The sequence below is a fragment of the Mytilus galloprovincialis genome, chromosome 7, assembly GCF_965363235.1.
Source record: "Mytilus galloprovincialis chromosome 7, xbMytGall1.hap1.1, whole genome shotgun sequence".
Classification (NCBI taxonomy): Eukaryota; Metazoa; Mollusca; class Bivalvia; order Mytilida; family Mytilidae; genus Mytilus; species Mytilus galloprovincialis.
This window is the reverse complement of record NC_134844.1, coordinates 33,490,840-33,508,070: the sequence shown is the minus strand read 5'-3', so window position 1 is coordinate 33,508,070 and position 17,231 is coordinate 33,490,840. Positions and strand designations below refer to the sequence as shown.

Here is a 17,231-nt window from a genome sequence, read left to right as displayed (position 1 = left end):
AAAATTGCAATAATAAATGCACGCAATAATTCTGAAGTAACTTAGACAGAATTTTGACCTTTGTATGTTGTAAGAAATACTTCTGTAAAGTTAATTTCTTTATAACATGTGAAACTTTTCATATAACTGTTCATTTAATTTTATCTTAGCTGATAAACTATTCTATGGATGAAAACTGGGACTACTAACTAACTGTATAGTATAATAGTCCCAGATGAACAGAACAAAACATACAGCAATTTCTATTGCCAAAAGAGCCTTCCAAAGCAAGAGAAAAATCTTTAAATTTAGAACGGAAATGGGGAATATGTCAAAGAGACAACAACCCGACCAAAGAACAGAAAAAAGCCAAAGGCCACCAATAAGACTTTAACACAGTGAAATTATGCTTAGTGAGACAGATCAAAAGTAACCTTCTGACGCTTGCATATTAGTCCTGGACTAGTCCTTTCTATCATGATAAATTAACCTTAAAAAAAAGGTTGTTAAATTAATGATTGGTTTGACACAAAAATACCAAAAGAAATGATTTCATTTCCATACTTCAAAGTATTTACAAACTTTTGATATTTTGTAAAAGAAGATATTTGTAGCTTTAAGAATTTCTATGACTATTGTTAAAGCTTTAAACAATGAAAAACCTTAAACCTTTTAGACTAAATTATATAACTTCTTTGATAGATAATAAAACATTTGTATTCATGGAAGGATGAATTTTTGTATCATAATTGGATTGTTGGAAACACACAGCATTTAATATTCAAGTGCAATCTATTTTTGTGTTTTCATTTTATTTTATTTGTTTATTTATTTTTGTTTGAGAGTGTTAAGGATATTTTACTTGACCAAATATTTGTTTTAAATTATCTCAACTTAAACTAACAAGTATACATAAATGATAAGGTATGTTAGGAATAATTTCTTGGTTTAGAATCAGTCAACCTTCAATGGTTAACTTATGTTGTCAGTTTATTTTTCATCTATGAGTTTGACTATCCCTCTGGTATTTTTTGTCCCTCTTTTAGGACTGATAGTAGAAAGTGGCAACAAAATAAATGATAAAATAACCCACACACTAACTTCATTTAACAGCAATGATTGTTCTTAATGTTATTCTACTGAACATAACAGAATCATTCAATAACAAATCTACATCTTCAGGAAATCATCAGCTTTAATTGATTCTCTTATTGTGTGAAATTCTGACCACTCCAAAGAGAAGGATGTTCTCATTCATCGGAAACAACTACTATTGATTAGACCATTGTATTATGTAAAGTTATAACCAGGAAGAGATATGAATGAACTGTAACACGTCTTTCAGCTTCCTATACATTAATGAGGAGTAAAAGCTGTTCATTCAACCTGGTAAAAAGAAAACTTTATACCACAAGACCTCATAAAGGTCTCTTAAAACTTCTAAAATTTTCTCATCTTTTCTTAAAACATTTTTCTTCCCTGTAAAAAGAGTAATTTTCCTCTTTTTCCTCTGGGAAAATAAAATCTAGAAGAAGATTGGGTTCTTGTCCATTTTTATGTGAGCTTGACACAAAGTATGTTATAATTAATTATCACAATGAAAGTAATGAAACTGAATATGTTGCCTGTATGTAGTATGTAGCATGGTGTATAAGGTCTTGATTAAAATATGATTTGGGGATTTTTTCTTTATGAGTCTTGAAAGGTATGTATGGTCAGTTTCCTCCGTGCCTGGCTTTCATAGATATGAAGTTTCATGTACATAAATTTATGCAAGACCAGAAGATTAAAAACAAACAAACTTCAATAAAACTATCCATATATAGACTAAGGCTTGTTATCATTTTAACATAGCTACTTCACTATTAGAACAAATGCCTTTGTACATTTTCCCCTGTCATCATGAAACAGCAATTTACATCTTATCATACAAATCCTGGTTCTTCTTTTAGAGAATTTCAAAAGATAATTAAGGCTTTTTTCAAGGTGCATTCATAGGCCTTTTGTGTAAATAATTTGGTTGATTATGTAGGGAATCACTGAAGCATGACTGGAGCGGGTCCCCTATTAAAGGCAGTCAGTACCCCCTACCCCTTTATGAACATTTATGGATTCACCAATGTCATTCTAGCTTGCACAGAAACACAAAATATGTGACAAGCAGACAGAATAACAATTAATTCTCTTTTCAAAAGGTGTTCATTATAAAAACTGTGAAAACTTGTGTTTTATAAGGAACACAAACCTCAGCGGGACAAATGTCTAGGCAACAATGTACTATGACTTTGTGATTTTTGTAACAATAGTTTACACTTAAGGGGGTCTAGATTCTAGAAGTAAAGAACTTTGTGAAACATCTGTCTATTTGGTGTCAATGTTCTGTGGTTTGTAATGAAGGGTCCTTCTTGACCTACATTTGTTATCTTGTTTTTTCCATATCCTTGTTTCATGAAATATTTACATTTCCTTTCAAAGAATTGACATGACATTAGTTTGGTATATCATGATGCACCCTTAAGATTGTGTATGCTGAACATTTAAAATGGGTTAATGAAAGTATATTGCAAGTTCGTATTTATACATGTACTTTTTACATGTAGACTGTCACTATGTATTATTATTGTTTTATTTAGTCCAAGCATATTGCTTTTTCATAGACACACAGACATATTTGAATAAATAACAAAACAAGAATGTGTTCATAGTACACAGATGCCCCATCGCACTCTCATTTTCTATGGTCAATGGACTGTGAAAATGGGGGGAAATCTCTGATTTGGCATAAAAATTAGAAAGATCATATCATAAGGAACATGTGAACTAAGTTTCAAGTTGATTGGACTTTAACTTCATCAAAAACTACCTTGACCAAAAATTTTAACCTGAAGCGAGACAAACGAACGAACAAACTAACGGACGAACGGACCCACAGACCAGAAAAAACATAATGCCCATAAATGGGGCATAAAAAGTTGTGCCTTGCTCTGCTGAGGTAAGATCATTCTATGAACTAAGCCTCTTACATACCTTACAAACATTAAATGACTAAGTTGTATTGCATTTCTAACTTTGAAAAAAGATGCTTCAATCATTTTCTTCAAATATATACTTTTAATGTTCATTACAAAGGTGATAAAATCTTTAACAGTAAATGTGACCATTATAATGTAAAGAAAATGTCTGTAGCTTTCAATATTGGGCCATCAAACCAGAAAATTACTGTAATTTTGTAAATTAGTATTTATGTAATAGAAAAATGAATGTTAGGTTGACAATAGTAAATACACATTTCGGAGAGTTATAGGGACAGCAACACAACACCTATAATTAGGGCAGATGTTTATCACCGAAACACCTGAACGGTCACACCAGGTGAAAATACAAGGACTGCATTATCTTGAAGAGAAAAATGGGTCAAATATTCCTAATTTAAAATTTATAAGTAAGTGGGTTACAATAATAAATGGGTTTTCCTCTTCCTGGTTAAACCCACAATCCCGCTAAAACGCAAAAAATACTAACTGTTCCCGCCAAAACCAATCACCTGATCAATTTACATTTAGTAACAAAATTAAATTCTCAGAAAAAACAAAATCTTTTTTTTTAATCTCTTCCTGCCACTTAATTTTTTATGTCTTAAAAATTGTAAATGAGGGACTTCTACAAAAAAATGTTATATGAGAGGTATAGCAGTTTAATGAAAATCAATATGTCCTCTATCGATCAGAGTTCACAAAATCATTGGTCCTCATTATTATTTTCATTGCAAAATTTGGTGGTTAGGACCTTCAGACCACCACTTTTTTTGAGGACCCTGATAGATGATCCTCTTGCCACTGACATGACCTCAGATTAATAGGACATCCAATTTATGTATTACATTTTAAGGAGAGGCAGGTTTTTTCTGTATTTTACTTCCTTATATAGACAAATCTAGTTAATCCCGATTTCATTTCAGGACACAAACCATATAATTTTAGCAATGGGAATAATTGATATTTCAAAACAGATAAAAAATGTGTTTTGTCTGACATTTTCATCATAACCATAATAATATTTGACCTATTGATAAAACTGAAAGCAAAATGTCAATAAATCACAAACATGGGTGATAAACCAGAATCGATCATGTCTATTTGTCCAAACATATAACTGATAAAGTACAAATACAGCGCAATAAAATTTCATAACAAATCAAAATCCTTATTCATTTGCAAATTAACCTTATTTAAATGTCCACTCCTGGATTTTTCTGCAAAATATGTTTTGTCCTTTTTTATCAGACTTTGAAAAAAACAAAAAATCGATTCGTTGTGATGAAGTTTTACTGTCGTCAGTATTTTAGCATTGTTAAATATACATGTATCATACTTATTATTAAGTATACATAATAAGCTAAAATCTGTTTTACTTTAAATAGTGTACTAATGGAGACATAAACAGAGTAATATGAATTTTTATTAGGACAATCATTTTTGTTGTAATGTTTATCCTCATCGAGTATCGGTATTTTTGGATAATGAATTTGGGTTACAAGGCAATATGTAAATTGTTTTGTGTTAAACTGGAATTCATGGTTCATCTGTATCCAAAAAATTCACAAAAAAATAAGTATGGGAGAATAATTTTGAATTCTTAGCCTTATATATCATACATATAAGAATAAGAAGATGTGGTATGGTTGTCTTCTATTTTTATCTTAATCCCTCCCCCTTTTTCTGATGTTATATTGACCACTTACAATGTGTAGCTAACCATTCATTGTAGTCTACACTAGGAGGTAATGCAACTAATTTGTAGAAATCTGCATCTGTAACTCTTTCACGTACACAACTGTCTTCTAAATATTGTCTGGCTTCTTCTGGGACTGGAGGGGTGGGGGAGTCTTTCGAATTGTCTTTCCTCCTCCCCTTCCTGAAAAACAAATAAAGAATATTTAACTTTAACATCACTGATATTTCGAAAAGCAAAACCATCAAATATTTTTTAGTAACTAACTTTCATTAGATTGTGATATATAGAGAACGACAAGATGCCAACTTAAGCAGTGAATTTTCTACCTCATTCTATTAAGCATTTAGTGGTTGGTTGAGATAACTCTTAGGTAGTCCAGATAAATTTATATAAACTTTGCTTTGTCTGCTGTACTATCTTGGTCATGTAAACTATTACAAATTTAAACAGCTGTTGTAAAGTTCGCCAAACAATCAATATCCAGTACATAAGTATACTTGTATACATGTACTTAGAAAATAAGTATCAAAATATGTCCGTCTTTTCCCCCTTAATATCCATGCAACCTATTTTGTAAAAGTTGTCTTCAAACTGAAGCATCTATGACCAAATTATAAAAAAGTAGCCTACTTTAACCTTAAATGGTCATAATAATGATAGATTATCTCACTACTATAGATAAAATCAATATAGGATCACATAATATACAAACAGTACACACCATATGTCAATATATAATGTATATACAAAACAAATATAGAAGTCACATGGCAAAAACTGTTATTGATATCTATATAGATTTGTAAAATTTAGTTGGGCAGTCTGACCTTTTTGTAGATCTATTAATTTTCAGTTAGAGGTCAACTGATGATTTAAATGCCATTTTCTACATATAAATTATAAGTCATTTTTCTTTTATAGACATTTGTTTTCTCAAATAACAAAATAACTGGCTCTGAGGTGGTACTCTGTTACTGATACCCAAGTTTTGTTAAGTCAATAAGAGAATAAGTTACATTTGTGTGTATCCTTTTACAGAGAGATATTGTCTAAACCTAACTTGCCTCCTCAACTTTGCCTTAACAATACAATATGAAACTGTCTAAAATTCTCTTTAGACTATCAATAATTCTGATTACCACAATGTCTTTAAAAATATTAGGAAGAACAAAAATATTCATGTAAACTGCACATTTATCTTTTATCAGGGATTGCAACACTTTAGAACTACTTTTTTAACAGCAATATAGAACCCAGTACCAGTTACTTTTGTAATTTAAATTAATAGATGTTATTTCAGAGTCAAAATATATATTTGTTCTGATGTTATTTAATGTAAGGGATCAATGAATCTCATTCTTAGGTTGTTCTTTATAATCTAGATTCTATTGACACAATGACTAAACAAGTTCCTTTGTTTAAACATTAACTTATTCAGACTTATTGATGTGCTTGTTTTTTCTGCTAAAGCACTTTGTAACATTTGGAACTCTGTCACAAATTTTGAAAAGGAACTGGAGACATCAAAGATTTAGGTAGTGTTTTAACCATTAATAAGATTAATTTAAACTTAAATTTACATGTTTATAGATATATGTACATGACTTAAATTTCCTTGTTGGAATCCTGTAACTCCTAACTACCATATGCAGTGGTATAAAGGAATCTACTTCCTTCTTTCAGTTTATACTTCATGCAGATACATGTAAGGATGTGATAGGTTTATCTAGCCATAAAACCAGGTTTTATTCCACTATTATCTACATAAGGAAATGCCTGTACCAAGTCAGTTCAAGGTACTTACTGATTTGAATTTTCATTGAAGATGGTATTTTTGTTTCTTTTACTTTTTTTCAGATCAAAACAAAATTGGCAGTTCCAGAGGAATAGGTAGTTACATGTAGATAGAGTAGATTTTAAAAAGAAATCTTCAAAGGAAATTGAATAAAACAAGAAGAAAAATAAAGACACTGAAAACATATAACAGAAAGAGTCATTATTTCGACAAGCTCTTTCCTACTTCCTCTGCACAACTTTACCTTTCATTTAATCACTGGACAATGACCCACTCTGGACAAAATCAGTGAGTGACATTAATTCATTAAGTATATTGCCATTTATGGCAAATAAATGTCTCAAATACATAACAATATTGTCCAAAAACACCACTTTATCAATTAACGTAATTCATAAACTTGTCAATCAAGTAAATAATAAATCTGTCACTAATTAAATGCACAATCAAATTAATGCAATTTTAATTGTTTTTCTATATTGTTTTTTACAGCAGGGAAATAGAGCCATATCAAAAAGGACAAGAGGTAAAATTGGCAACAAAAAGTGCTAAAGGCAGTTTTATATTACGAGACCCTACTGCTGTCAGATGCAGGCACAGCAATATATTACAGTAATGATAACAATGGTATGAGAGAAAATGTGTTCAGTACATACATGTACTAATTGGTTGAAACCATAACAATCATAATGATTAGTACATGTAGTATGTCAGCCAGAAAACAAGTAGGTTAATTGAAGGGACTTGGTGATTGAACAATTATTAAGTCTATTTGATTGTTGTTTGTTTGATGTCCAGTGGCAAATATTTTTTACATATTTTGGGAGATTTTAAAATCTGATTGTTATTTGTTTAATGTCCAGTGGCAAATATGTCATCAATATTCAGGAAGATTTTAAAGTTTGACCATGGTTATTGCTCAAATCTCTTGATGGAGGAAATGAGTAGACATAATAGTAACAAAACATGATTCCAAAGGCCAGAAACAAAATAAAATGCACTTTCTATTTGATAAAATGCATTTATCCTTGAGAGAAGTAAAGGTTACTTAGACTAGAACACAGGAAACAGACCTAGATGACATTTTTGTTTATAACAAACAACTTACACTCAATTGATATTCATTCAAATGCCAGATTTTATTTTTCATTTCTGGAAAATCTCATTAAAAATATTTAGTAATGCAATCTGCTAATATTGCATAATGTTTGAATATTTTATTGGCTAAAGAGAATGAAGATATTCCAATTGTAACACTTGAGTGGTTTTCTATGTAAAATGGTTCACAAACACTCAAAAACATTCTAAAAAAGACATTTCCTTGTGAAAATAATGGAAAATTTAGTTTGCAGATGAAATAAATTGATGGTTTTCAGAGAATAAGCTATTTCTATTATCCTATTAAAAAGACCACTCGACAAAAATAATTCAATATCTTCTTTACGGAAAAACACGTCATGGGAAAACACAAGGAAAGGAAGAAACAAGCTTATGTCACTCAACAAATCTGATCTTATACCAGATAACCTAAGTGGACCGGTACATGGAAAATACGCTTGACCAAACAAATAAAATGATTTTCCTCCAGATTAAAATAAAACATGTAAATTCATGCATAGAAATCATCAAAAGAAGATAATATGAAATAGACATGTATTTAAACATTATATTTATGTATAATAATGATTATATACAAGATCAGTGACCTTTTCCCTAAGGGCACACATCTGGGATCATGACCTTGGTCAGTTACATATTGTTTTGAAAAGTGACCATAGCTTTGTAACTAGACTGACTGTACACACTGTAAACAAGAAAGGTACACTACAATACTACTTGACCACTTCAAAAAGTAAATACTGGTCAAGTCTTTTGACCCTCTGAAGTCATTTTAAAAGAACTTATCTAACTATTGTCTATTTGAACAACATAATATCATCAAGTAAATTCACATTCTGTAAAAATGCAAAATAGATTTATATATAGCTATATAAGAAGATGTGGACTGGTATACAAGAACCAGTGAAGCAACTCTCAATCCAAGTCACAATTTGTAAAAGTAAACCATTATAGGTCAAAGGTCTTCAACACAGAGCCTTGACTCACACAGAACAGCAAACTATAAAGGCTATAAAAGCTTTGTAAACATTTCTAATACTCCCTTTAGTTAATCAGACTCCGGATTTTCTAGTATGCTTACTAACTTGCTTGCTTTCAACTACGAAATTAGTGTACAGACATATTGACTCTAATCATTAGACATTTTTTTCTTGATGTTTTTTTACATGATACTAGATCTTAACCACTTTCACTTATACCACATCTGTTAACCCTTTTCTTTACTGGCTGACAAGATAATTAAATTGTTAATTAGATAACATAAAATATTTCTTTCTTCACAAATCAATACATACTAGCTTCAAACTTCAACAGAATAATTAGATTTGGTGTAATTTTAACTTCATCTTAACTAACATCACTATAGTAATGAATCAATCTAGTAACAAGTTGAGGTCACATGTACTTTTATCAATACCAGCAGTAGATACTGATTTTCTTTTAGAAAGCAGATTGTATAATTTTTTGTTTTTTTTTTAATCAGAACTTAGTATACATATGATACTTAATCAGTTAAGAAAGTGAAGGTAGGGGAAATAAATTGTTGAAGAGATTCTGCAAAAATAATAATCCTTCAACTAACTAGCAGCAATCTAGAATTTTTATTCCATTTATTATTTTATCATTATAACATTTGTATCTTTACAGTTTAGTGAACTATAAAATGCCAGTTCGGTATAAGACCTTTGAACACAACGTTTTGGCAAGTTATCACAGTACTTGACAAATGCAATCCATGCTAAGTACAGTTACCAATTTACAGGTCGACAGTGTTAAAGTCTCAAGGACTGTTTTTATATACCTGTACTTGTGCTCAAGTATTATATCATAAGAAATCAGAAACTAGACCGTTTAACTAAAGAAAAGATTCTTATTATGAAAATAACATTTTATACTCCTTGAAGAAACAAAGGCACTTATGGTTCATTGCTGATATCAGGAAGTGCAAAAAAAATAATCAGGAACCATATTTTCCAAAGTTTCAACACAGTGGCTAATTGTTTTCATTTTAACTATATGCTATCAACATGTAAAATTGAGAATGGAAATGGGGAATGTGCCAAAGAGACAACAACCCGACCATAGAGCAGACAACAGCAGAAGGTCACCAACAGGTCTTTCTTTTTCTTTTATATGTTTCCAGTAATTACTGTACTAAGCTATTTGTAAATAAATAATTTTCGGATTTCAGTTTATAATTATACGTTATTTGACCAATGATGCAAATAGAACCAGACATGAGTTTTACCAACTTGTGAAGTCTATTCCAGAAACAAAACAAATAATATTTTCAGTTTCAGAAACATGTAGAATGCACAAGTTGTACTTGACAAAAGTGTGACGAAAATTTTGAAGTTCCTCAACATATTGAAAAAGTCAAAATATCTGTTAAGAGGAAGAAGGACTTGGCAATGGGTGTCAGATATATCTGGAAAGTGCTCACATGTTACAACTCATGACTGTCAAGCTGTTGTTCAATTATGAAGTACCTGAGAGACCCTGTAAGGAAAATATATGTTGGACGAAGGGAAAGACAACGCAGGCAAGGCAGATGAAGGAATGGATAGACAAACTGAAGGGTTGGATGAAAAATAAATCCCACATTGCTAGTGGGGTTATGATAATTATATTAATTTCAAACCAAAAAGGTTCATTTATAGCACATCAATTTCTAGAAAACTTTTTAATGGTACATTTAACAACAGTTATTTTATATGAACTAACTAAAGAATGCTACTTACGGTAACATCTTTTCAACGATTTATTTAAATATCATGTAATGAAATCTATAAACAAAACAGAAACATTACAGTACCTTTTTAATATACCATGCATCATGATAAAAGACACACCATCATCGTAAAATTCTTCTAGCCTATGATTAAAGCTTGACATAGCATGGAGCCAACTCCTGCAATTATCGGTGTTATAAACTAACCAAATTACAAAGTCCACAACTTTTCCTATAGCCTGGTAACATATGTTTAAAGTCATCCCATGCAAGATCAATAGTAGCAAAGAACATAGTTTATATTGTATAATTCATCAATCAACCTTTAATAATTTAATATAACTACATAGATTATCGAAAATTGTTAATTTTGCTACTACGAATGAACATGGAGAGCGCTGTTTGTAAAATAGGATGTTTTTAAATTCATAAATATGCAATGGTTTTCAAACATATGCACTCCCTTAAATGTTTCATTTGATATATGAGTAATGTGGTAATTGCTTGTCAATGATTATGATACCACTAACCACCAGAGACCTAAGGCGAAGGCTGTTAACAACTTTAGGGCACTATTTAACTTCTGTGTAAACTAGAGGCCCTTGAAACACAGTGGCGGATCCAACAATTTTAAAAAGGGGGTTCCCAACCCAGAGTAAAGGGGGGGTTCCAACTATATGCTCCCATTCAAATGCATTGATTGGCCAAAAAAAAGGGGGGTTCCAACCCCCGGAACCCCCCCTGGATCCGCCACTGAAACATCCACTCATCTATCACCTTAATTAAACTACCTTATCATTAAAGATTAGTCTTTAGTTGACATTATTATGATCTTACTGCAACACTTTTTAAAGTCAACATTTGATCAAGAGTCAGTTAATATGTGTTTGGCTCATTTTGGTTTTTTTTTACTGTTATGGTGACTATCTTTAAATTTGGTGAAAAATATTGACTGAATAAAGGAGTTTCAGAAATGTCTCATTTGATCAAATTTCAAGAATATTTCACATTTCATTATCCAAATTTTCCATTTCTTATACCTGGCAGTCATCTTAAATGGGGATCCATGTTATGTGACAGTTTAAAGCAATTAGGTCCCAAAATCCTCTGCCAGTTCTGAGCAATAAAGATATAAAACTTATTTAATGAACTGAATAAAGCAGAGAAGAAGAATAACTGTTCAAACAACTTCCATCTCAAAAATGATAAATTTTGAATAAGCTTGTCAATAAGAAAGATATCATCCCCAACTAAGCTAGTGCTCATGAGAATAAAGCTGAGCTTTTACTGAAAACACAACAAAAATGATTTATTGATATAAAACTTCAATAATGACAAGATGTCACAAACAATGATCTAAAAATATCTAGAAAATCAAAAATCTATTAACATGTAAAGAGAAATGGTTTATTGCATGTTATAAAATCTCTAATTACAATCAAAAACAGTTTTTGGTAGAAATAAAACAAAGCAATGATTTTCTGTTCTTGAACAGAATATAATAGCCATTGATCCACAGTTTTTTATTGATTGGCAATAAAGCGCTAGTAAAACACCAATATATTTCAATTTGATCAAAAAGGTTAAAAAGTTATGTCAGGTGAAGCAAATATAAAATTAGGAATCATGTATGTGGTTATTTTTGTTTCCTGTTAGCATTAAAAATAACTTTTCTGAATTGCAAGTGACGGTTGAGATCACAATTATTTGTACATAGCAAATCATAAACTATAAGGAAAAAAATTGATAAGGAGAGAAGCCTGATCAGAAAAAAAAGACAGGACAACAAAACAGTTGAAAGAAACCACTGAACTAAACTTGGCCTTATCGTCTTAATATCTTTCAACTGTCTATAGAGTTACAGTAAGAAAAAATTGTTCTGCACTCAATAGCAATGATAGAATGAAAATGGAAACACAAAAGAATCAGTTGGATAAATTAATAATACAGAATGATCCTGACATGCACAGGAATAAAAGCCTCCAAAACATAAATTATAACAAATTACATCTTCAAAGCGGAAAGTACGAGGAAATCTGTTATCTACACATAGAGGAAACTGGTGCATAAACATAGGAAATACAAGGTCAAGATGTAATATAATTAGACTTAAGTAGATGTAAACTGTCATTTTCTCTTTCTCACTCATTAACTTTATTATTAGGAAGTGCAGTCAGGTTGTCAAGGTTAGACCAAATTCCAATGTTACATGTGATCTCCGTCGGATAGATATCGACCTTATGCAAGTGAATATCAATATATCTGTTATCCTATTTCGGCTTGAAATTAAATCTCAATCAAAAGTCTAGAACTGTTTGATCATTGAGTTGTTATGAGAACCCTATAACACAGACCAAACTTCATCTTTTATATTGTACTTGAACATGATAAATTTTCCTAAAACTAATCAAAGTTACATGTATATGATGTAAATGTGCACTTGCATAAGGCTGATTTCTATCCGACGCAGCTCATGTATTATATTACTGTTGAAAAATAAAAAATTTAGATAGATTGATAGATTTTTTAAAGATATTTTTTTTTAAATTTCAAATAGAGGACCCGCTGTGTGCAAAATCAGTACAGTTATTAGTTTAGGAAGACTGGGACGAGTGTCATAGGCCACGGTGAAGAAAAGAACCTGAGTAACATGCTATTGTGCATTATGAATTCTCCAAAATAGGACCATTTGTTCAATCCTAAAAGATTATGCATGTAAAAATAAATCTGAATCAAGATGCATAAGAGAAGTCCAGTGTACTTGTGTGCAAGACTCAACAGTTTTATGACCTTAGAAGGAAGTGTTCTGATTCTGAGATACATATCAGTCTACAATCTGACTTTTATCAAGATAATGCACACTTTCCTAACTACCCAGAGATCATGCAATATATTGCACTTTGTCACACGATCAAAATGATTTAAATAGCTGAAAAAAAATGTCAAGAAATGCCAAACATTAACTGTCCTTTCAAAGCCTGGTTAAAAGATGTAGGAGAGCTAGATCTTAAATTTGTAACCTTTTTTGGAAATTTTTTGTCCTATTCTTAAATTTACTCTTAAACATGAAATAAGAAATTTTCCTGTGATTTTAATATTTTAAACTGGATATGGATTTTTAATGCATGAGGAGGAAACTTTTGTTTTTTGTCTAAGTTCATATCCACATTATAGTTATGATAGTAGCTACCCCTTATTATGACTGCTAAGCGTTAGTAAACAACTGAAGTCAATTTCTCCTGATCAATATGTTATCTAACATCATCTGAGCCTCAGGTGTGTTGTGGTCATCTCATGTCCAGTATAAATCCTTGATACTAATTAACTAACCAATCTCATCAATCCAAACCACATGCTCAATAATTATACATGAATGTAAGCTTATTACTGTAACATACAATAAGCCATGTTTAAGCCACAAGGTCAAAGAGTTTGCTACTTTCTAGTGCAGATAATTAACACAAGGCTAGATCCAGAATTTAAGCTAAAGGACACATAACTGACAGGAATAGCTTAATCAAAACATAGGCCAATTCAGAAGTTTTAATGTTTAAAAAAAATTTCTGAGGTTTTTTAACACAATTATTGCTTAATCTGTTGTTGGCAAGTTTTTCAGATTTTTTTATTTTCAATGCTCTTTACTATAACTATATCTTACTTTTAAAATTTGGTCTTAGGCTTCCAATTGTTTTGTTTTGAGACTTAAGTCAAAAAAGGCATCTAGTGTACCAAAAAATAAGCTTGGTATCTTTGATGAGATTTTAGAGGATTTAGAGAAGAAAACATGCATTACAAGGAATCCTAAGCTCTGCAAGACATAAAGCAATGACCACTTAAAATAACTTCCATCCTGAAGAAAAAAAACAGTAATGGATTGCAAATAGCTTGAGAATCTCATCAGTCTAACATCAGATGAAATTCAGAACTTTGAAATACCTGGCATGGGGTTACCTGAATGTTCCCTATATCAGAACCACATAAGATTCTGTGCTTTTACATAAAATAAAACAAGATATTTAAAACTAAAGAGCACTAGATCTTTTTTTATCAGAATATATAAATATATAAGTATATCTAGGATATTTATTTCCAAATTTAAACAGTCATAAAATAATGACAGAAAACCAACCAAATATTCAACAAGTCTAGTACATAAATAGAAAAAATACATTAGGTTTCTAATCGAATATTTAAAATTACAAGGTCAAAAGGCTAACTATCAGCTGATTTTTAAATGTAGAGAAATAACAATTACCTCATACAATCACATGTAATAGGGATTTTGTTTGTTTAAATAAATATTTATCTTATTATAAAATCTCTGATTTTAGATTTAAATGTCACATAATAGAGACCATACATGTGGGCTATAAAGACAGCTGATTTTTTAATGTCAGCTAGTCCTTGAACTACAACCTTTAAAGAATCACTAACTTTGGCAATTTTGGTCTTTAAACATTTGTTCGATTCAAAAGCTTATATAACCATAACAAATATCATAATACTCTGAATATTCAGATATCACAGATGACATTGAGTTGGAGACTCAGGCAAACAAAAACTGATAGCCGAATATTTGCAAATAGGCTGAAGGTTATTCATGTGTAAAGAGTATATGACCTGACTAGATGGCTCCATTTCTGGACAGCACATTTTGGAAAATGTGTAATGTTAAAATGATTTTACATACAGATTGTACTACATGTACAGCATCGATTGAAATACGAAATGTTCCCCTTTCGGACAGTTAAAAAGAATGTTTTAAGTCAATATATAACAAAATCAGAGGAAAGAAAGAAAACTTGACAACAGTAGATGGACTTCACCAATGAAAAACTGAGATAAAGCATACCACACGTTGATGTAAAAAAATAAACTGTTCAGAGAAAGTTTAAACTGGGTAAGAATTAGAAAAGGAACTTGATACACTTTGCATTCACAGAAACAGAAAAAGCTAGCATAGAATCCTTGTATTACAACACCAATTTCCAAAGAAACAAAGGGTTTTTCGATTCTCAAGTTCCTTTTTTATAATACCATGCAGTATATAAACTTCATACATGTATGCTGTAAAAAATGTAATTTTTATTTTTGTCTTTCATTTACTGATTTTAATTTCAAAACATTTACACCTTCCCAAAATATATCAAAATAACCAGTTGTTTCCAATATCTATACTGTCCTTATTAACAAAAAAAAGTTTGTTTTTTCATCCTTTACATTTACTAGAGAAATTTCTACCTTAAGCTTATCAACTGTGAAAGGCTCAACAGAACAATAGACTTTTTTATGAACACTTAACCAAAAGCTTCAAATATTACAATACATTGTATTTAAGCTGATATAAACTTAATAGCTTCAATGAGATAACTGTCAGCTTGCCTACTAAGGTCTTTAAGAAAATCAAGATGTTTAGCACATTTATTAGCTAATAAGGTTCTTTTTTATATCATGGAGTTTTTTTATTGTTGTGTAACGGGGTTGGGGATAACTTTATACCGTTAGTCAGTCTACCTGATCAGAGCTATATATACATCTTGTAAATAAAATATTACTTATTTGGAAAGATGAAATAACTGTTGGGTTTTCCACTCTTTGATGTTTTTTTATATATTAACATGCAAGAGACCATAGCAATATATTCACTTTCTAATTCATAAATGTCAAACCATAATTTGTATAGATCAAAAGGTTTATGTTATAATAACTAATGTTTATATCACAACACAGGTATGTTTCAGGAAAGATAAAATTTGGGACTATAAATAAAGATTGGTAACTTTGGTGTATACTTTCTTCGAATAAGTAATTGACTGTTTTTATAAGTCTTTCAATATTAATTTTTCTGTTGTCATGCTGTACTTTAAAAAAAAAACATTCCCTAAAAAATATATCCTAAAAGTAATGGTCAAACTACTATAGTTCAAAATAAATCTCATATGAGTTTTTTACAGTTAATTTAATAAAGAAACTTACCAGAAATTTATAACAAATAAAATCCCAGTTGTCATTTTTAACATCTATCTAAAATCTGATACAAGTCAAATTAAAACATAAGGATAAGAAACTTCTAAAGTCATAAAATTAGTCTTCAATCTGGTATTATATTCTAAAATAGATCAAATGTCACAATTAGAAACTAATCCTGAAATTCTGGCACTGATCATCAGATGATATATTCACTATGGGTCACCCCATATTTAAATCTATATTTGGCGGTTAAGTCAGTGTAAACATCAACTATCTAAGTCTGTGGTGTAAATAATGTGATTCAATAGGAAGCACGTGGTTAACAAAATACAATCATAATACCATGTGGTTATATAAAGCAGGATCTTTCTCTCTATTTAAAGTTTCATTCTGATTGGTCGATAAAGGTGGGCAGGTATCATAAAGGTCGAAAAAGGTCAACGATATACATGTACTTGTGTCAGTGACTTTTCTAAATCAATTGTTATCTGGCCATGTTTATTAATTAATTTACTTGTACAAGCCTTTTATCTACTGGGTATAGGTCAAAGCATAAAATGATTTATAGTAGACATTAATTATTTATCAAAAGTGTGCCAACATTTAGATTGTTACTTGTACATGCATCATGGCACATATAAACAATGCATGAAATATGCAACTAATTTTTTATTGTGCTGACAAAGCAAGATATAATATATATGTATAGGTAGCTGCAAAAGGAGATTAGCTATTGTGACATACTGAAAAAAAGATGAAAAAAATGAACAAACCTGTCAAAAATTAATCAATAAATCTTTCTTAATATCAAATCAATTATAGCTATTTAAAAAGACAATTGCAAAATCATGCCCATAATTTACATCAATATTCTTTGTTTTCACAAAATGCAGACCAATTTTT

The 17,231-nt window shown here is 30.5% G+C and overlaps 1 protein-coding gene across 3 annotated transcripts in view; it reads right to left on the bottom strand.

Annotated features, from left to right (window-relative positions):
* Window positions 1-17,231, bottom strand: part of LOC143082819 (MOB kinase activator 2-like) — a 47,196-nt gene that overhangs the window by 15,706 nt on the left and 14,259 nt on the right. The window contains exons 1-2 of one of the 3 annotated variants that reach the window (XM_076258688.1): window positions 16,335-16,640; window positions 4,721-4,893 (exon numbers count right to left, since the gene is read on the bottom strand). In XM_076258688.1, the coding sequence (XP_076114803.1) occupies window positions 4,721-4,893; window positions 16,335-16,378 (217 nt within the window). In that variant the 5' untranslated portion in view covers window positions 16,379-16,640. Of the gene's footprint in view, window positions 1-4,720; window positions 4,894-10,442; window positions 10,538-16,334; window positions 16,641-17,231 lie in introns of those variants that run through there. The other 2 variants (XM_076258687.1, XM_076258689.1) reach the window with 2 other exon arrangements.